The 22,580-nt window shown below is 40.5% G+C and overlaps 1 protein-coding gene across 1 annotated transcript in view; it reads left to right on the forward strand.

The window, feature by feature from the left end:
• The window catches only part of ANTXR1 (anthrax toxin receptor 1), a 255,495-nt gene that overhangs the window by 49,934 nt on the left and 182,981 nt on the right, over positions 1–22,580 (forward strand). Inside the window, exons 4-8 of the mRNA XM_011985041.1 lie at positions 7,680–7,761; positions 8,724–8,757; positions 10,541–10,620; positions 13,080–13,148; positions 14,892–14,972. Of these exons, the coding sequence (XP_011840431.1) occupies positions 7,680–7,761; positions 8,724–8,757; positions 10,541–10,620; positions 13,080–13,148; positions 14,892–14,972 (346 nt within the window). The remainder of the gene's footprint in view (positions 1–7,679; positions 7,762–8,723; positions 8,758–10,540; positions 10,621–13,079; positions 13,149–14,891; positions 14,973–22,580) is intronic.

Genomic DNA, 22,580 nt, shown 5'->3' on the forward strand with positions numbered 1-22,580 from the left:
CCTTTCTGGAAAAGTTTGAGGGCTGGAGGGAGAAAATGAAGCAGTCCTGTGACTTGTGGGAGAATATCAAGTGATCTATACTACTTGATAACATGTATTTGTGTAATTGGAATACCAAACATGATCCACACACAGATCCAAGAAGCTCAAAGAATCTTAAGCAGGACAAATGCAAAGAAAGCATCACCTAAGTACATCATAGTCAAGTTTCTGAAAAATCTTAAAAGCGGCCAGAGGGAAAGGAGGAAAGATATATTAAAGAGAAACAACGTTAAAAATAATAACTTACTTTTTATTAGGAAAAAAATCATGCAATCCAGAAAATGAAGGTCCAATATCTTTAAAGAGACAAAAGAAAAAAATCAACTTAGAATTCTATATCCAGTTAAAATATCGAAGGCAGAATTAAGACATTTTCAGAAGGGAGAAAATGCGTAAGAGAATCATCATCAGCAAATCTGCACTATGAAAAAAAAATGCTAAAGGAATTCTTTAGGGTGAAGGAAAATGATACCAGATATAAACTAGATCCACAAAAACAAATTTAAAATAAAGAAAGAAGAAGAAGGAAGAGTACCAGGAATGATAAATATTTAGGTAAATATAAAAGGTTGTTTTTTATCATTTCATAATTTCATAAAAAGACAATTGACTAAGACAGAAACAACACTATTTTGGGATTTGTTACAAACAGAGAAATAAAATAACACAAAGGATAAGAGTGAACTATATGGAAATATAATATTAAAAGGTTTTTCTATTATATGAGAAGTAAGCTAATATTAACTTATAGTAGCTTGTGATAAAATAAGGATGCGTATTATAATTCATAGAGCAACTGCTTTAAAAAAGACAAGACATTTAGCTTTATGTTTTTAAAAAGCTAATAGATGATATGAGATGAAATACCAAAAAGTACATGATCAATGCAAAATAATATAGGAAAGGAGAAACAAAGAACAGAAGTGACCATTAGAAAGCAAATAGCGGGATAGCAAGATGGTAGACTCAAACCCAACCATGCCAAGACTTACATTAAATATAAAATGAACTAAAGATTCCAGATAAAAGGCAGAGAATGTCACACTGGCTAAAGAAGCAAGATCATTGATCTATTACGGCATAAAATATACCCCAAATATTACAGCCTGAAACAATAATTTCTTATGCTGATTTCACCTGGACTTATTTATGCAGCTTATATATAGGATCAGCTGGGGATTAGGCTCAGCTGGGAAATATAATGCATCTGGAACAGCTGAAGATCTCTCTTTCAATATGGTCCTTCCTTCTCAAGGAGTTGAAAAGACCAGGTTTTCCCTCATGGTGGCTGCAACAGTCCAACAAAACAAACTCTGATATTCATGTGCTAACAGAGTCTTAGTTTTTGTCATATTTACAGATGTCCTGTGGCCTAAAGCAAGTTACACGGCCACATGCGGAGCCAGTATGGGAGGGGACCATACAGGGACCATACAGCAGGAGGGGTAATCTTTGGGGACATTAGTATAACAGTCCACCACATACAATTATATATGGTTTACAAGAGACACTTTAAATATAAATACGGTGATAGATTAAAAGTGAAAGAATGTAAAAAGATACACTGTGCAAGCACCAATCATAAAAAGTTGGAATGGATATTAGACAAAGCCAACTTCAACATAAAAAGTATTTACTAGAGATAAAAAGTTATTGAAGAAAATCTGTGTGTCAAAGACAATCCATAGGTTAAAGAAAAATCACAAGGGAAATTAGAAAACATAACCAACAGAAAACGAAAACCCAACATATCAACATTTGTGGGATGCAGCTAAAGTCATGTACCTAGGGTAAATATAAGGCTTTAAGTGTTTTCCTTAGAAAAGAAGAAAAGTTTAAATGATTTAAAACCAATGAAAAAGTAAAAAGAAAGAATTTATTAAGCTCAAAATAAGTAGGGAAAGGAAAATAATAACAACTGAATCAATAAAATTGAAAATAGATGTAGAAGAAGACAAATAATAGAGAAAATCACAAAGCTCAAAGTTGAGTATTTGAAAAGAATAAATTGATAAACCACTGGTAAGAGTGATTTTTCTGGGCTCGGAGCAGTGGCTCACGCCTGTAATCTCAGCACTTTGGGAGGCCGAGGCGGGAGGATCACGAAGTCAGGAGATCGAGACCATCCTGGCTAACACGGTGAAAGCCCATCTCTACCAAAATTACAAAAAATTAGCCAGGTGTGGTGGCGGGCGCCTGTAGTCCCAGCTACTCAGGAGGCTGAGGTAGGAGAACCACCTGAACCTGGGAGGCAGAGGTTTCAGTGAGCTGGAGTGCCACTGCACTCCAGCCTAGGTGACAGAGCAAGACTCCATCTCAAAAAAAGAAAAAAGGAGTGATTTTTCTAAAAGGAGAGAAAATACAACTTACAGATAATATCAGGAAAAGGAATATTACTACAGATCCTACAAATGTTAAAATATAATATAGGAATATTATAAACAATTTTATAGAAATATATTCAACAATTATAAGGGAAATGAACAAATATCTGGGCATGTTACTGTGTATAAATTGTATTTCACTTAAAAGTACATAAGAAGAGCTTTGGTTCAGCATGCGTCTTGATATTATATTAATCATGTTGGCCTATCCTTACATAAAAGTCCCAAAGAGACTATGTTTTATATGTATTGTAAACAAATGATTACAGTTGGTTGTAGAACTTAATAACTCCTAAAGTAACACCAAATGTCTTTAATTAATCCGTGTTCTTCTGTTCACTACACTGTTTTCTTGTAGTCAACAATTGGAGCCATAAGGCCATCTGGAAATGTTCCAAGAGTAGCATTAGTGGTAATAAATAGTAATAGGTGTTTACTGTATAAGTTGAGATCCAAAGCCAACAACTGCAAAGCATTTGAGAAGAGTCCATTTCCACAGAAGGAAAATGATACCAGGTGTAAACTAGATCCACAAAAACAAATGTGAAATAAAGAAAGAAGAAGGAAGAGTACCAGAAATGACAAAGCTCTTTTACAAGAAGACTAGGAAGTTGACAATGCAGAGCTGATGTTGGGTTATTTTTGGATGATGATGGAGGTTGTTTTTATAGAACCAAAATGTGGTAGCCACTGCAGAATCCTAAGGGAGATTTTGCAGTGGAAACCTCAGTAGAATACTCGAGATAAAGGCTTGTTGAAGCACTTCTTGACATTCTGTATGTGTCCATCTTTTATTTAAATTTCTTTCTTTCTTTCTTTCTTTCTTTCTTTCTTTCTTTCTTTCTTTCTTCCTTTCTTTCTTTCTTTCTTTCATTTATTTATTTTTTTAGAGACAGAGTTTTGTTCTTGTTGCCCAAACTGGAGTGCAATGGCGTGATCTTGGCTCACTGCAACCTCTGCCTCCTGGGTTTAAGTGATTCTCCTGCCTCATCCTCCCTAGTAGATGGAGTTATAGGCATGCACCACCATGCCCGGCTATTTTTTTTATTGTGTGTTCATCTTTTAATGTTTTCATCAGCAACGTTATCAAACTGTCATAACACAACCAGAATCCCAGAAAGTAATCATGAAGAGTAGAGAAATTCCTAGAACAACAGAAAGCCCAGAAGACATTGTGACTGATTCTTCCCATCTTCTACCCCTGCAAACCAGCATAGTGCTGGGTACATGGTGTATGCTCAACAAATAGCAGTGGCCAATAATGAATGATGGGTTAATGCACCCAAACTGGAATCATTCGTTCGACAGTCACCTGCTTGATGCCAGTCATTAAGTGTAGCGGAAGTTGCAAAAGGAACACAAAACATGTGGCCTAAAACCCTTAGCTTCTAAGTAGGAACACTGGCAGACATGTGAAATCACCAAGGAAAACAGGGGCTCTGTAATAGCAGCCTGTCTTCATAGGATGCCCTGCCTCTTTCATTTCCCAGGAAGATAACATTTCACTTGGTAATAACCAAGTCCTCAGAGAGGTTCTTATCATCCCTTGAAAGATCTTTCTCCCAATGTCCTTCAGTTTCCAAGAGAAAATAAAAATAGACCCTTATTAATAGTTCTGTTGTCCCAGAACTAAAACACACCCACAATTCCTATGAAACCATCCATTTTGTTTGCTTAGATGTTGTGGGTCCTTCAAGAAGGGCCGAGAGTGGGGAGACGGGGCCATGTGTTATTTGATCTTTTGAGCAGTAAGGGCGGTATAATGGGGAGGTTGTGTTCGCCACTCGCAACTAGTGAGTTCATATCTTGCCAGATACAAAGCATCAAGGATAAGGACATTTTCCAAAACAGCCTTTGATTGTTCTGGTACCAAAAAAAAAGCAAACCTTAAGAAAATACTTGTAAAGAAAGGGAAATAGGCTTAGAGAAAATACCCCAGTTCCCGGACTTTATTTGGCAGGGAAGAAATACAGTGAAGCCAAACAAATATTTCCACACCCCCAAGATGCCTTTCTTTTTTTTTTTTTTTTTTCCCTCTTTTTAAATCTCAAGTCTTAACACAATATTCCACATTTGGTGTTACCCAAATGTCCCAGACTTCACTAGTCCATGACCAAAGAATTAGATCATATTTACTTTTAATGCCCAAGCTTCTCCCACCTAACTGTCAGAAATTATCCCTCTGCCCCATAGTGCCCCACAGCTATTGTGAGGGGTTCCATGGTGCCAATTCTGTGTGCTCACAAACAGACCCCAATTTTCCTATCCCAGCCTCCCCCTCATGTCCCCTTGCCACTACCTCTGCTGCTGGGACCCTCATGAAACTGCCAACCCATGGGGCAGAGCTGCCCCCTGCCAGGGGATTGCTGGTGCCATGCACTGCCCCTGGCATGGCCTTGGTGGGGGACACTGCTCTCATCTTTATCCTCCAGGATATATACTCTTTCTCATTACCAAACAACAGGCTTTGAAATTAGAGTATGCCTTTTGATGGGATTTATTGGAATATTAGAGGTAGTGTAAGAGATATAACATAGAGAATGATTTTTAACCACCACATGGGCCCAGACTTGTCAGTGACCAGATCTAGCTAATGTCCAGGTCAGGTCATGCTTGGCCTCCTTCCACATGGCCAAGGGAAGCTCATCCCTGCCCCAAAATGGTTTCTTCCCAGAATGAGTAACAATGGAGACATCCATTCCCTCCACTCACCCCCTCAGTATTTGTTGAATGTCTGTTATGTTCCAGGCATTGTAGTAGGCACAGAAGATATAGTGGGGACCAAAACAGCCATGGCCCAGTCCTCAAGGAATTTAAAGTCTGAAACTGAAACAAATAAACAAAACCTGAACTAATAGTTGCATAATCAAATGTTATTAGTTATAAAATATCCTAAGTGCTATAAAGCAAAAATTGTGGGGTACCAGGAAAAAGTCTAATAGAGGAAGACAATTCAGTTTAGGAAGGTCAAGTAAGACTACTCAAGTGGCTAGCAAGTGGCATTTAACTTAGTACTGAAGGCTGGATAAGAATTTGTTCCATGAAGAGCTGGTCAAATAGTGTTCCCAGGCAGCAGTGATTGCTGATATGAAGTGCCTATTGGAGAAAGGGGCTTGGGAAGACCAGTGTGGCTGAAGGCAAGAGAGTGGGGGCACGGTGATGAGATGAGGCTGCACAGGGAGGCAAGAGCCATCCACATAGGCACTGGAAGATCATGACAAGGATTTGGGATATCATCCTAGGTATAATGGGTTGCTCTTGAAGGGCTTTGAGCCAGAGAGTAAATGCCATGGTTTGATCTGTACTTTAAGGACATTCTTGCAGCCTTATGGAGAAAGAATGGAAAAGGAGGCAAGAGGCCAGTCAAAAGATAGCAGGTGACTACCCCAGTGACTAAGCAAGAGATGATAGCGGCTGGGACAATGGTGTTGGCCAAAGAGATAGAGAAGTAGTCCATTTCGAGATATGTTTGAAGTAGAACTAACAGAATGTGGTGATGGTGAGAGGAAAGAAAGTCAAGGTAGTGGATCAAGGAGGGCTTCCAGTTTCTGACTTGGGGAGCTGGGTGTGTGGTCTGATACATGGGTATTGAAAAGACAATAGTCAGTTTCTGAAGTCTGAGTTACTTGGTATTAAATATTCCACCTATGAAGCATCAGCAGCCCAGGGACAGGCACAGGCTGTTTTCAGTTTGTCTTTTAAAATCTCCAGCAGTCTGGCGATCCACCCTTACCCATGGTCTCCCTATCATATCAGTTTTAACAAAAGATACTATTTTCTTTAGAATTCCCCCTCCAAGCAATGCCAGGATAAACATGAGAGAAAAAGAGAGTATTTATCATACTGATTAAGAGCAGGGCCTCTGGGATTAAATCCCACCTGTGCCTTAGGTAAGATGGGCCTTGGGTAAGTTCTGTAACCTCTCTGTGACTCAGTTTTCTTATCTATGAAATGGCAGTAACAATAGTACTACCTCAAAGAGCTGTCATAAGGCTTAAGTGGATTGATTGTATTTCATGTATTTAGACAGAGTCTGGCACCATAAGTTCTCAGAGCCGTAAGTTCCCAGACAGTGTTAGGAATTGCCATTGCCTTTCACTGATGCAAGGTTCCCACTTCTCTAGCATTGTTCCATGCTACAGGCTGCTTTGCAGAGGAGAAAGCCTTTTTTGAGTCAGATAGATTTGACTTCAAGTCTCCACTCTCCTACTTAACCTCTCTGAGCCCAAGTTTTCTTACCTGTAATGTGAGGACAGTAATACCCACTTTCAGTGGTTATTATGAGGATGAAATCAGAAATCTTTGGTCACTACCTTGTATGTAGCAGATGTTCAATAAATGTTAGATTTTTTCCTATTCAAAAGGAGTTTCTCTTCCTAATTTAAATAGAGCATCTCCACCCTTACTACTAAAAAGACCCCAGTAGGAAGAAGGCAAAATTTTAAACCCTTCATAGCGTTACAGTTTATGAATAAGGTATGTGAGTCAGAAATTATACTTTATTGCCCTTTTTGGCACAATGTGGAGCTATTTAAAAGACAGGAACATGAATATAGACTTCTTACATCCCAGAGAGAATGGTCCACAAAGATTCCATTTGGCCCCCAAGTCATTTAGATTTCCCACTGCCAGTTGGACTCTTTCCCAGTGCCATATCCCACTTCCTCTTCCTGCCCGCACTGTCACCTTGAACAATCAAAGTAAGAAAACACAGCCACCGGCGCACAGAAAACACTCTCGGCTGTCCTGGAAAGCGGAGATTCCTTGGGCTTTTATTTTCCGTTGCCTTTGGCACACCCGTGCAGTGGCAGTTTGCTGTGGACACCACCCTCTCTCACCTGCGTCCTTGCGGTGGCCTTTCCCTGGGTTCTCGGTTCTCACCTCTTTCTGGCTCACATGAGCCATTTGCATTGTTGCCTGAGTTGCTGTGTGTCCCATCAGGAGCAGCATTTAAAGACTCATTTCCAGTGTAGAAGGAAAACACTGTCTGTGTTAAGGGAAAGGAAAGTGTTTACAAGCAGATGGAGATTCCTGCAGAAGAGTCTTTCCCTTAATCCTTGAAATCTCACTCATCCTGTGCTATGGCTGACCCTGAATGGATAACATAAAGGCCTTCCCTTTGATAGGCTTTTGGGGAATTACTGGGACTATACAGCAGTATCCACGGAGGTGAGAAGAAGACCAGTACATATGACTACAACAGCAAAGTAAAAAATGCTCAAATAAGACTAACAGAGTGTCTTTGGATTTCAGAGAACAAATCCGTCAAGGCCTAGAAGAACTCCAGAAAGTTCTGCCAGGAGGAGACACTTACATGCATGAAGGATTTGAAAGGGTAATTTTAAAACAACTTTAAATCCAAATATAAAGCGTGATATTGAAATATCAACATGGGGTGACTGATGAGATAAGGCATATATATTAAGAGGGCTGAATAGCACCCAATAGCAAGAGAGTACATTTTCTTCCCATAAGCTTGTACACTGATAACTCTAGCCAAAAGAACTAAACATATGGATTCCCTTCCTCCTTCCCTGACCTTGATGAATGGTTTGTTAGTTAATGGTTGGCTAGCAGTCACAAATTCACACCACACACAAGTCCGGCCATTCCAAAAATGTCCTTTGTTGGATGTCAGCTTCAGTGATTGAGGCAGAATTTCAGGGACTTCCGCTTTAAGGGAAACAAGTACTAGGCCATAAGGAATAAGACATCGCTCCATGTTGACAACTATAGCTGTCTGTCACTTAACAAGGATTTCAACAAAATGCCTTGCTAGGCAATTTTGTCATTATGACATCACCGTGTGTACTTACACAAACCTAGATAGTATAGCCTATTATACACCTAGGCTATATGGTATAGCCTATTGCCCCTATGCTACAAACCTATACAGCATGTTACTCTACTATACATTGTAGGCAATTGTAACACTAATGATATTTGTTTCTAAACATAGAAATGGTAATGCATTGAACTACAGTGTTACCACAGCTAAGATATCACTGGGTGATTGGAATTTTTCAGTTCCGTTATAACCTTCGGGGACCACTGTCATATTTGTAGTCTGTCCTTGATTAAAACATTGCTATGCAGCACATGACTGTATACTACTTAAATCAGAGGTAACTTTACACAGATATCAGCCACTGATAATTGAGCAAAGCCTGGGTGAATTACATAAGAAATCAAGACTGAATTGGCTGCATATTCAATAACAGAGCCCATTATCCACTATGGTTTTTGGAGTGGCAAACAGTGGTTATAAGCCTAATGGCTCTTTCATATGTTTTTCAGGCCAGTGAGCAGATTTATTATGAAAACAGACAAGGTAAGACTATAGTATGAACTACCATCATGAATTATTTAACTTTTTCCGTGTTTGTTGCTGAAAAAGTGCTTCAGTCATTTCATGTTTCAAAAGACATGTATAATATCATCTGTAATTCTTAGATACACATTTCATCACAAACAAGGAATGCATAGAAAAGTGGCATGTATTGGGTCAAATTCCACTGTCCTGTTGATGCCACGAAAAGTTATATAAAAGTAATTAAGATCCCATTATGGCCACAGTCTAATTCCCATTAACAGTTTTGCATGTTGAAATCATTAAATTAGTAAATACCTGCATAAGTTAGTAAAGTCTTGGATTTTTATGTAAAATTTGATTTTCTTGTCCTTCTCTGAGCTCCAAGCCTCTTCCTTACCGTGACTGGACATAACATTAAGATCAAGGTACCAGTTTGATATCGCATGAACAGAAAACCAAACACCACATGTTCTCACTCATAGATGGGAACTGAACAATGAGAACACTTGGACACAGGAAGGGGAACATCACACACCGGGGCCTATTGTGGGGACGGGGGAGGGGGAAGGGATAGCATTAGGAAATATACCTAATGTAAATGAGGAGTTAATGGGTACAGCACACCAACATGGCACATGTATATATATGTAACAAACCTGCACGTTGTGCACATGTGCCCTAGAACTTAAAGTATAATTTTTAAAAAAATGTAAAAAGAAAAGTAAAGAAGCATGTTAAGTCCTGCAGCAGAGCCCATGGATCAGCAAGAATTGTTCACCATACAGGGACTTCCTGCAGGTAATAGAATATTCCTACTGGAGTGATATTTGCCATATATGCTTGTGGTCCTGAGTTAGAATGTCTAACTTGAGTACTAATTGAGCAGAAATGTCAACCCTCTTGGAATAGAGTAACATCAGGGTCTTGCTAAATCCTATTAAACTAATTATTGTGTAGAAAAAAAAAGATACCAGTTTGATTTAAACTTTCCTATATTTAAATGAAAAAAAACTGCATAAAATATACTTAGTAGAGTGCCTAGCACATAGAAATTTTTATTATTATTTTAGCTATTATTACTACAGTGTCTTTCGTGAGTAGCATTTCTGTATCTCAGTCAAATCTCTTAAAAAAAGAGATTCAATATTACACTAGAGATTTTCCTCCCAGGCCTGTAGAAGTGTCCATTTCTTGTTGCATCCTAAACTGCAACAAACAGAACAGACTCATTATCAATACCAAATCTTGCTAATGTAAATCAACCATGAACATTGATATGAGAAGCCTAAAAATCACTGAAAGAATTTTAGTAGGTTTTGCCAACTGCTATAATTCTTCCAGTCAACTTGGAAATCAGGATGACTATTACTTTCACCAAACTGTCTTCAAGGGGTGGTGTATGTGGTCCATTACAGCAGGTGAGAAGGACTCCTGAACAGCCCAGGTGGGAGTTTGCTCACAGCTTGGGCAACAGTTATGTGTCTGCTAACAGAAAATAATCACACTTGATTCACCGGTGCTACTCCCAAATGTTGGTTTAGTGACCATTTCACCAGGTTTGGCCATTCTTCGAGATGAGGCTGAGAAATGCGAAAGCAAAACCTATTGCCCCTAAAGTCTGTCCCCATGGAGGGTCCTTCTTCATGCTGGAGTCGCTTCCAGGCCCAAAAGAAAAGTTGGTGATCCTCATAATATTGACTTTGGGTGGCTGAACTCATAAGAGGTCGAATCCTGGGACTGAGAGGGTGTTTCCCTGGGGTGGGGCAGGGTGGACTGAGCCGGTCTGTATTGTGTTAAACAGGATACAGGACAGCCAGCGTCATCATTGCCTTGACTGATGGAGAACTCCATGAAGATCTCTTTTTCTATTCAGAGAGGGAGGTAAGCAACGGCCTAAACATATCCATGGAACAGGGCTTCTCCTTTCTAAAATGGGCCGCACTCTCTCTACTCAGGTAATAGGGTTTCTTTGCAAATCCCCTGAATTAAATAGTTTCATATGTAGAAATAATAATAATAATGTGTTCTACAAGTGAATTTTCATGTCTTACACATGGTAAATATTTTCCCCTTTCAAAATTTTTGCGTATTACTCTGTTTTGAAGGATTCAAAATATCTACCCTGCCTTTATTGATGGCATTATATTGCTGTAACAGTTTTTAAGTACTGTACATCACTTATAAATAAATAAACATTGATAGAATTTTTCCTTATATTTTCTACTAAAACAGGAGGAAAGGAAAGAATTACTTGAAATATGTAAGAGCCAATCTTGTCAGACTGTATTAATCATTGAGATTTTCACTCTAAGAACTGAAGTTAAACAGCAGTTGGTAGCAAAGTTAAATTGTCATCTCTCTTTTAATAGTTCCTTTTTTTCCTTTTCTCTGTGTTCTCAAAAGTTATTCCTCAAGGCAAGTGGAAAAATTCTCTCAATGAAGATTTTACCTTGTGTAAATAGAAAAAGAAGTTTGCTGATGAATTGAATACTGATGTTTATACTTAAGAAATTCTTTCAAGTTTCACATTTGAGCTATATGCATAATTAGTATAAAAGGAAGCAAGTTAACCATAGAAATGTATTGAAACCATAGCCTAATTAGTGACAAAGGGTCATTCAAGCCCAAGGTAGAAAGAAACAGCATCCTAGAGATGCAGGCTCTAGAAGAGGAGTTAATGATAGCATCACACTTTCCTCAAGCTCTTAACAACTATTTACTTTAAATTCAGCTCTTTCTGCAAACACAAATTATATATTCATTCATTTATTCAGTGTTAACTGAGAGCTTGGCATATACTTGACCATTTGCTAGAAACTAGAGGCACAGAGGTGAGTGAGACACAGCTGCTGCCCTCATGAGTCTTACCATGAAATAATGGTCAGCCTTTGGAGGCCACCACTGGCAGAGGACTTAGGGAAATTATGTAGGTAAACTCTCCTCCCACTAGTACAAAAAGTAACTCTAACGAGGAAATACAAAAGGTAATAGGACAGACATTCCCTGAGCATTCGGAAAATAATGCATCTCTGTATTTGAAAGTAGAAACTCACTATGTGATGGGAAGGCAAGATGGCTTGTTTGGGTGCCAAATAACAGTCAAATAAAGTAAAAACCCTAATAAGGAAAGAAATGAAACTAAAATAAATGATGGGGTGTCAGAGGCTTAAGATAGGGGTTAGTGGGAAGGAATTTTAGGTATGGCACATACAAACTTGGGAAAATATTCAGAGTGCCAATAGAAGGAGACCTTCTGAAAAAGAAAGATAAAGCACAAGATATAAAGAAATTGAACTTTTCCCTTCTTGACAATTCTATATAAAGTCGAACTGGAGGAGAAGAATCACAGAGTTGTTGCAAATAAGGTTGGGGCTACACTGAGTCTAAAAGTTTATTTTATCCCAAAAAAGCAGGGAAATTTCTAACATGAAGGAAAAAAAGACATATGTTTTTGTCCTTTCTAGAATTCAGTGTTAAACAGAAGTGGATTTGAGTACTAAGAAAGGGAAAAAATAACACAATCAAAATAAATATGCATATATTGAGCACTCACTGTATGTTTACTATCAGTTGTTAAGCACCCACTCTATGTGCCAAAGATTTCCAATTTTTTTTCCATTCTGAAACACAGGAGAATCTGGAAATCAGATTATCAGAGGCTTTAATAAATCCAATATTGAAATTGAGCCAAAATCTGGGTATTATTCATTATGTTGCCATCCCAGTGCTTAATTGTAGAGATCATGGATTTAGCTATTCAAATATGGACCACAATTTCCATTAAACCACCTTATTCTGTAGGAATGAAAAAGGCTTTATTCACAAAATGTGCTGACATTCGTGAGTATCTATGTGGTTCTAGCCTTGTGTGAGGAGCTCTGTAAATGTTCTCATTTAATCCCCAAAACACTATACAGAGCAAAGCCAGGGGTCAAACTCAACTATTTCAAGTTCCAAAGGCCCCATTCTTTTATGATATCGTGCCCCCATTACAAAGAAACGTATGTCAGTAAAAATCCATCGAAGGAATAGAAAAGGTAATCATTTCCCCAGAATATTTAACTTAGCCTGCAGTTTTCCCTTCCTCCCCTCATCTTTCAAAGCCCTTCATCAAGACTCTACTCTAGTGGGTCTTTTCAGGTCCACCATGTGTTATGTTAGAATGGGATGTCCACTGAAGTCTGAGCTTCTTGGGGACAGGGATTGCCTTCTCCAATATGGCACCTAGCACATGGTAGGTGCTCATTAAATACCTCATCATTGAAGTTAGTCAGGTAGCTCCAAGATGAGTTCATTTGTCACTGCTTCTCTTTCTAATGTCCTTTCTTTCCTTTTCCCAGGCTAATAGGTCTCGAGATCTTGGTGCAATTGTTTACTGTGTTGGTGTGAAAGATTTCAATGAGACACAGGTATGGTCATGGGTTTCCTCAGGTTTGGAGCATATTGGGCTTGTGAATGATGAAGAATGTATTCAGTGCAGAGGGCAGATCAATGGAATAAATGCCCCTGAAATAGGTTATTTTTCTAGAAATGCTAAACAGGAAGGAATTACTGGTTGTATAAGGAAAATGAACTCATTGGCTGATGCTCTTGAGGTCTTCAACAGAGACCATCAAGGCAGCATCTTTCTTGGCAAACATTAAATTGCCAGAATGTCAAAAGATATCTGAATTAACTTGGAAAACTTGTTTATTTTTCTGTTTGTGTTTTGAGACAGGGTCTCACTCTGTCACCCAGCCTGGGGTACAATGAGCTGTCTCAGCCCACTACAGCCTCTGCCTCCCAGGCTTAAGTGATGCTCCTGCCTCAGTCTCCTGATTAGCTGGGTCTACCAGTGCACATCCTGAGTAGCTGGGACTACAGACGCACACCACAACACTTGGCTATTTTTTAAAATTTTTTGTGGAGGTAAAGCCTCACTGTATTGCTCAGGCTGGTCTCTAACTCCTGGGCTCAAGTGATCCTCCCAATGTGGCCTCCTAAAGTGTTGAGGTTATAGGCATGAGCCACCACACCTGGCCAAATTTAATTTGACAAGTATGATTTTCTTATTCAAATAACAAATGTTCCCTTTCACCCGTGAAAAATGCAATGCATTTTCAACACAAAAATATGGAAATAATTGGACAAGTGGGCAAAAAAGTATGTATAAGTGCATATAATAAGCAACTTGTAAAAACTTACTAACAATCTAAATACATGTTCCTCGTGTAGTTCATAGTTTCTTTTTGTTTTAATGGCATAGGAAAATGCTCATAATATATCATTAAGTGAATAAAACAGGATTACAAAGCAGTGAGAATAGTATGTGCCCACTTCTAAAATAAACATTTGTATGTTCGCATAGAAGAAGTATGAATGGTATCTATCAAATGGCTAATAAAGATAGATAGATGATAGATGAACAGACAGAAGGATTATGAGTAACCTTTGTTTTCTTTTTGTTTTAACTCTGCTGGATTTTCCTAAGTTTTTACAATGAGTAAGTATTACTTTTGCAATCAGTAAAAACAATAAAACATATTTTTTTAGAAGCCATACACACCAGCTGACACTGACTCTGTGGCAGTCACAGAACCACACAGAGATCTGGGGGCAGACAAGCCCTACATCGGCTTCTCCTGGCCTTCAGTTTCCTGCTCCATAAAGCAGGAGCAACCGAACCAACTGCAAGGGCCCTTTCCTTAAGGGCAGTTTGGGTGAAAGGTGAAGGTGGCCTCACCCAACACCAAAGCTTGAATTTAAAGTTGCTCTGAAAGGGAACTTGAATCTGCTCGATTCAGATAAAGTTGCCAACAGGAATTTGGGTGAATGGGAGAAAAATGAGCCCATGGCCTGGGCCCAGATTTATAAACATATCAACCCAGGCCAAGCATTCATCAAGCTGGGCACTCTTACCTCTGCTCCCGAGGAGAAAAGTATTAAAACAAATGTAAAAGCTGGAGCCAACCCTGGGCCTGCTCCAGAGAGGCCACTGGTGAGCTTGTTATTACTGATGGCTTTTCAGGGCAGCCCCTGAGCCCAGTGAAGGCCTCATATTCCCCTGGGTTCTGAATATAACTAGAGCCTCTTAGCCCCAACGGCTTTCCTAAATTTTCCACATCCAAGCCTAACAGTCTCTCCATGTGTTTGTGTATTTGCTGTGTTCTCAGCTGGCCCGGATTGCGGACAGTAAGGATCATGTGTTTCCTGTGAATGACGGCTTTCAGGCTCTGCAAGGCATCATCCACTCAGTAAGTAGAGCTCTTGCTCTGAGACTGGACATTCAGGCACCTTCTGTCTCCAATCTGCTATTAATGCCCGAATTCCATCTCTCCAAACCTGGTGTTTTTCTGCTTGAGAGAACATCATTTCTTCCTATATCTTTGTGTCTGCCACGTCCCATCTCTCCCTTCTGCCTTTCACACATGTCTTTTCTCAATTGTACCCTACAATGGAAAATTAACAATTGAAAGGGGCACTGCTCTGGCAGTGAGCCAAGCTTCAGGAGGCCCTCTCCGTTCTAACTGGGCAGACTGTGGCTGGTGGTTTACGCTTGACCACCTCAGCTTTCCCACCGTGACTGAACACAAGCTGCCTTCAGAGCACTTGTAGGCTGGACTTACATCACTTGGCCATTGGATGCACTTTAGACCAGGTTGTCCATTGAAGTCATCTGCAGAGATTTAAAAAGCACTGCTACCTGGGCATCTGATCTGGGGTGCGGCCTGGACCTCAAGAGTTTTTTTAAATCTCCCCAGGTGATTTTAATGTTGAGACAAGGTTGAGAACCACTGCTTTAGAACTATAATCCCCAAATACATGGGCTCCAGTGCTGTTCAGGGTTTGCACAGTCACCAGTCCTCCTTCACACATAGGTGATTTTCTACACACCTTTTCCTGAATGGTAAACAGGACACTGGCTTCCAGGGCCTCTATTCTCCACCTCCCCCACACAGGCAAGGCCCTTGGTCCAGCTGGAATATTGGCTGCTGCTGTCTTAAAGCCTCAGCCAGCAGGTCAGTATGCGTGCTGCACCCGCAATGATGTTCAGATACTCTGCAGCCTCCACCTTTTAGGTTTTGTGACCAGGTAGGCATCTGTGATCTTCATTGGAAGCTTACCAGGCTCCAGACTTGGGGTCCAGGATGCAAATTTGGAGCTCAGGGGGTCGCCTTCCTCTTAAGGTGTCGAGGGGGTCTTGATCCAGGGGTTACCGGCCAGGGGCTCAGCATCTGCCAACCCTCCCAGACCAACCCAGGAAACTTCCAGCATGGCTGTGCCTCCATGCTGCTCTCCCTTCAAGGTTTGCTAGGAGCTCCAGCAGAGTGGAATGCAGAGTGAGTAGTAAGAAGCTTAGAGTCCGGCAACCCAGAGTTTCACTGGCCCACATGCTTAACACTTACAGGTCCTTGGACATTTCTTGTTGGAAACAGGGACTGATGATGGCTTATATCCTTGTTTGAGGATTACAAGGATCACTGGTGAAAATTCCTAATATTTTTCCAGACACATAATAGGCACTCAAAGCATATGAATTATTGCCTCTTCTACTTCCCTTCCCCATCATATGAGGGATATTATGTCAGCTTCCCTTGATCCCCTAAACATTCTTGAATAGGCGTAAAAATCATTTGAGAATTATGTTTGCAATACCTATTCCCAAGAGATTCTATTGCATTGAGTTTCAGGTGGATCCAAGGGATCCATATATTTCAAATCTGCTTTAAAAAAAAAAAAAAGTGCCCCAGCTATGCTTTTAGAACATTGATATATCTGACCTTAAGCATACAGAATTGTGAAAAATCATCCCACCTTAGGTTGGGAATTTCTATCTTAATTACGTTCCGATGACAGTTGTTTTATTCAAGAAGTGCTTGTTTGCAAAGAATATATGCCTACTGAGACTACCTTAACCAGAAAGTGGAAATTATTGATAGCATAGAGAATTATCAGACCCAATTATTGGTCCACAGGTGAAGGACCCCTACTCTAAATCATTTCTGGGGTCACTGTGGCATACGTGACAGTGTAAGCAACAAGAACTACGATAACCATGTAAAACAACAACCCAAGGGATGCAAAACATGATTAATGGCAGGACTGGGAGCCAATCATGGATCCTTAAGAAGCTCAGAGGTGGATTACTCTGGACAGGAGTCCTCATGAGAAGGCGGGGCAGACCTGAATCATTGAAAGACCAGGGAAAGCTGATGGGTAGCACCAAAGGAAAGATATTATGACCTCAGCCTAGAGGCTGGAAGACAGAAACGCCTATTCAGGGGTCAGTAATAATAACACCTGTCTATCTGGTGGGACAGTTTGGGTAAAGGAGTCAGGAGTAATGGAAAACAAGCCTCAACATTGGGTTGAAATCAGATTAACACGAGCCTTGAAGGGGTTTTGCCTCTAACCTACAGGCAGTGGGTGTAATTACTGAAACAAGTTAAGAAAATAATCTGATGGCAGTGCTTGTGTACATAGGAGGCATACTGGGGATACCCAGAGACTGTAGGCCAATTAGGAGGCAATAGTCCTGCCTTAAGATGGCTAGATTCTGAAAAAGGACAACTCTTACCTGTTCAAACGTCCTCATGAGCCGTGTGCCTAACTCCACGTGTTGTTTCCCACACAGATGACGGGACTCTTTTTGTATGAATAAATCAATGTTGTCCTTGAATACACCAGCCTTAGCAACTCACCCAAGCTCAACATGAGCCCACATGTTTGTATAACTTCCTCCATCCCCAAATGGAAATAACTGCAAAGATCTTTACGAAATTTTAGCAAAACCATCATTCAAAATAGGAAGAAAACTAATTTGAGACTTCAGTCTCCAAACTTGCAGCTGAATGATAACATTCTTGCGAGCTTTTATCTGTGAGTTATGCTAGTGGTTTTGATCCTTCCAGTACTGGAAACCCATGTTTACGGCAGTTGTTCATTCAGAAACAGGGACAAGTAGAGAGAGCTCATCTTTCTCAAATCAGACAGAAATAATTATGGCCTAAAAGTTGGCTAAATATTTTTTAAGAAGTAGATTCATTTCCCCTTTTGGATACTGAATAGAAAACTCTCCATTTCCCCCCCATTTGAAGCTTCTATCCCAGCTTGTTCCCACGGATGTTGTTTTGTGGCTGGTTATTTTCTCATAATAAAATAGGACTGGGCTTAATTATCCAAAATAAGATTGCAGAGCAGCTTCTGATAAGCTCAAATTCTTCACAAAGTTTTCTGCCCGTAATGCCCATATTTTTAAACCTTAAATTAATATGCAGGGGCTAGTATTCATTCATACATCAAATACTCATTGAAAACCTTTTATGGCAGGCTCTGACCATTCAGTAAAACAACTAAAGCAGGTAGAGGTTCTGTCCTGGTAGAGTTTACAATCCAGTGGGAGAGACACATTCAAAACAAGTAAATAAATAAATATGTGGAATTAAAATTGTGATAACTGGAATAAAAGAAATAACATGGCCATGAGATTAAGAGTAAAAGGGTTGACAAAGAACCCAGGTTCCTTTGAAGAGATGAACTGAAGGACGCAATGGAAGCATCCATTGGAAGGGCATGGATAGAATGTTCTTGGCAGAGCATGGCCCAGGACAGTGCATAGGAGAATGAAAGACCAATGCTTAAAGTAAAGAATGGCAGAAGATGAAAAGAAGAAGCAGGTAGAAGCTAAATCGAAGGACAATAGGAAACTATAGCTAGATATAGAGTCTGATGGTAGAGCAATCAGGCTTGAAATCAAGACTCAGGAAATCTAGACATCATGACACTCAGAATCAATAGCATTTTGGCCTTTGAAGAAGAAAACCAACTCTGACTTGAACATGTTCTCTCTATCAGCTCCTCTACCAGGCACTTGACCACCACTCTCTGAAGAAGGATTAATTATCCCCATTTTATAGGTGAGGAAACTGAGGTGCAAGAAGGTTGGAGAAACTGCCCCCAGGTCTGCCCTCTCATAATGGTGGAGTGGGGAATTTGAACTCAGCTCTGGTTCCAGAGATTCTGCTCTTTCCATGGCATTTAGCTATGAATGTCTGAGGAAATGGAAAATCACCAGTGGATTACCAGGAGCCAGTTGCCCAGGGCTTGGATTCATCAAATCCTCAGATGCTCTGCTTCCTCAATCTGATGGTCATGTTTTGATCTTTTCACTGTTCTTCAATCCTGCCTCCTTCAAGAGGAAGTACTTATGTGTCAAATTTTTTCAAAATGTTCCCGCTTGTTTTCCATTTTAGTTTCTTAACTGAGAGAGATAGGAAAAGGGCAGAAGGAAATTAACAGCTGTAGAGAACTTGCCTTGGAACGAGACATTGTCCCTTTTTCCCATATAATATGATTTCATTTAAAAATCGTAACAATGCTGCAAAGTACATATTCCTATTCTGATTTTACAGATGAAGAAACTGAAGCTCAGATAACCTGCCCAAGACCACACAGCCCTAAGGGGAAAGCAGGGTTAGAACCTGCTTTTTCCTTGACTCTAGAGCCCATGAGTTTTCCTACCTCTATTCTCTTAGGAAGGTAAAAATAATCAAAACCACCATTCAGTAAGTTCTTACTATGTGCCAGGTACTGTGCAAATCATTTCACATAATCATCTCCTTGAATCTTCACGGGTGCCATTTGATATAGAAATCATTACCCCATTTATAGAAGTAGATACTAAAAGTTCAGAGAGATTCACTAACTTGTCCAAGGCCACACAGCACAGTGAATAGTGATCCCGCATAGACTCAAGTCTTTCTAATGCCCACGATGTGAATGCCCACTGTGCTCTACTGAACAATGCAGGCAGGCCAGGAAGCAGCCCCATTTCAGAGAGGAAGACACTGAGGACCAAAAAGGTGAACTGGCTTGACAGAGGCAAGACCAGAATCCATGTGGCCTGATCCGAATACACTGTGGATGGGCAGGGGAGCACTTTGCCTTTTACTACCAGGTGGAGAACACCTCCAGAAATCATTAGTACCCAACAGATGAAGTACCATTGTCCTGGGAAGCTGGAGAATTGACACAGGCTGAAAGGAACATCTCCCCTTCCACACTTGCACAGGACTCTGAGCACCATGACAGTTTTCCCACTCACTTCTGCAGAATACGGTGATAAAATTACAAGAAGTCTGGATGGTTGGAAGATTGTAGCCCTTTAAGCCAGTAACACTGTAAAGGAAGAAACTATTCCTGTGCCTTCTCCTATTGTGGCTTCTTCAGGGAATTTCCACTGACCGCAACTGGTGAATTTAGCACCAGCCCTCTAGCAAAAATGTGAAGCAAAGGTCCAGCAAGGCTCCTGGGTCTTTGTTTGCCTTTTCAAAAATGCTTCAGGCAGTGAAACAGGAACCTGCATGAAAGCTGGGTTCAGATAACACTGAAATGGGTCAGCAACTTTGAATCCCAACACTTGGCCTTCTTACCACGATGCCAGCTCCTCCTCCCAGCTATCCCCACTTGGTGTGCAATTGAGGGTAGTGCTTGAAACCAAGGACACTGAAAAGGACAGCCCATAGTTGCTGGCACCAAGCCATCTCCATTTAGGAGAATTTCCCTAGGATAAATATTTAAGCCGACACTGGGCTTCCTATTAAGCAGAGTGAGTCAGCACATAGAGCTTTCTGCATGTTTGGTCAACAGTAAACAACAAGCATTGAGCAAACACACTATATTTGCAAGGATTTCTCGCAAGCTGTGGCATGACCATCCTTGCTATCGGGGAAACTGGGAGATCAACGGAACCGAGGAATCAATCTATTCCATGGTATATATAAATTTATTTTATGTATGAAAACCAGATCCTGGCTGATTTGTCCCTTCCACTCATGGGAAGCAGTGTAACCCCCTAATCTGGCCCAGGCCCTAACAAAGCTGTGATAAAAGGCGAAATCTGTCTTCCAGGCTTGCCTCCCAGCTACTCTTCCAAGACCCCAGCAAGAACTGCAAAGGGTTTTCCTATGATCAAAATTCATGTCACATTCCCAAAGTCCTAGAAAGTGCCTGCCTTATTGAACCAATCCCTTTTCCAGCGCTAGCAGATGGGGAGGCACATTTCAGCAGCAGCAGCTCTTCTCATAAATTAGGCAACCTCCTTCCCTTCCTTCACCCCATCTGAATCTTGTCCAAAGGCACCCTTCAGTCTTCCCATCTCTACAAAAGCCTGCTCTGCTCTCTCCTCCTCCATGAGCTCTCCCTGCCTTGGACTCCAGTAGCACCAATTGTTGAAAGCTCTTACTTGGCATGTGGAATCTGTTCCATGCCGTCCGCCATTCCTCCTGGTCACATGCTAAGTTGTGCAATCCCAAAGACTGCCCTGTGTGTCATATTTCCCATGATATCCAGCACTGTGCTTTGCATATTTATTAATTATAAAGCAACCCAGAGTACCATACAGCTTTTGTGACCCAGGGAAGACCTACACTGCACAACAAGAGGGCAGTCTGTGGCTGTTTCTTGTAAAATCCCCTCAGCCCCTCCCCTCCCCTCTCTTCCAAGATTGCATCTGTAAAACATGGCATTCTGGGCACCATTCACATTAGCAGGCTGGGATACAAAACATAAATAGAATCAATTGTAATTTCAGTAGTGGGCAGAAAATCTTTTTTTAAAAAAATCGTTTGCCTCAGCAGTCATTAATTAGACTCAGATTTTGCAGACACTCAGGCCAGGCATTTCTCCTCCACTATTATTTCTATTCAGCTTATTAAAAAGTCCAAATTGAACAAGAATTCCCAGAGCTTGAAGAGGCTACAAAGATTGCAGAGGGGCATGTTCAGGTAATCTTCAGATCATTCCCATTCTTCCTGCAGCCCCTCCTCCTATATCGAGGAATCTGCTGAAACCCACTGTAAAAGCAACAGCAGAATTTTAGAACGAAATCAGCTCCCAGGAAGGGCCACTCACTTTTCCAGTCTGCTCATCTTATTAAATAAACCACATTTTGGAGTTCCCAGCTCTCTGAGCTTTTCTCCTGCAAACATGAGAGGAAAGTGGTTTAGTGGGGAAACAAATGAATTTCCTCACTTTTAGAGCCTTGTTTATCCTACACTCCTTCGGATCAGATTCTCATTGAGTGTGAAACTAACAGAGTAGCATCTATTTGAGTGGGGTGCCCTCGCTCAGACAAAAACTTTGGTGTGTTTTAAGAATAAGCTTTATTGTTTAAGATACACAAACTGCTTCAAAGTGTGTTTTCTTGCATGTAAGAGTGGTATAATGTATTTGGTATAGTGTATTAGTGTACATAAAATCATATATGAATCCCAGAAATATGTGTGTATAATATTCCACATTTATATTTGTAAAGATTTTTTTTTAGAGATGGGGTCTTGCTATGCTGCCCAGGCTGGTCTCAAACTCCTAGCCCCAAGCAATTCTCTCACCTTCGCCTCCCAAAATGCTGGACTTACAGGCATGAGCCACTGCACCTGGCCATATTCCATTTTTATTTAAAGTCAGACTCTATAGAACTGATGAGGATCTGGGATAACGTCCATGGTTAACAATATGTGTACCTATTAAAGTGTGGAGCAGAATGCAGTTAGAAAAGGCAACTTTTTAAACATTTTATTAATTAGAGATTAAATCATTTCAAAATTCATGGGGACAACATTGACGATCCTGAAGATGTGTTTGAGCCAGTTGTGTGTCCCAAGCTGCCTGGCTGTCCCCAGGCTTATCTAACATGCTCTCTGCCATCAGCTGTAATAACGCGTGTGGCCCTTCTGTGGGTGGCTGAGCCCCACACTCCAACCACAGGTCTCTATGTTTTTCCCAAGTAAAGGTGTTGAGGCCTTTACAAAGCTGCCAACCTAATACAGGGGATTATGATATACCTACAACATTATTTTTTT

The sequence above is a fragment of the Mandrillus leucophaeus genome, unplaced genomic scaffold (genome assembly GCF_000951045.1).
Source record: "Mandrillus leucophaeus isolate KB7577 unplaced genomic scaffold, Mleu.le_1.0 Scaffold279, whole genome shotgun sequence".
Lineage (NCBI taxonomy): Eukaryota > Metazoa > Chordata > Mammalia > Primates > Cercopithecidae > Mandrillus > Mandrillus leucophaeus.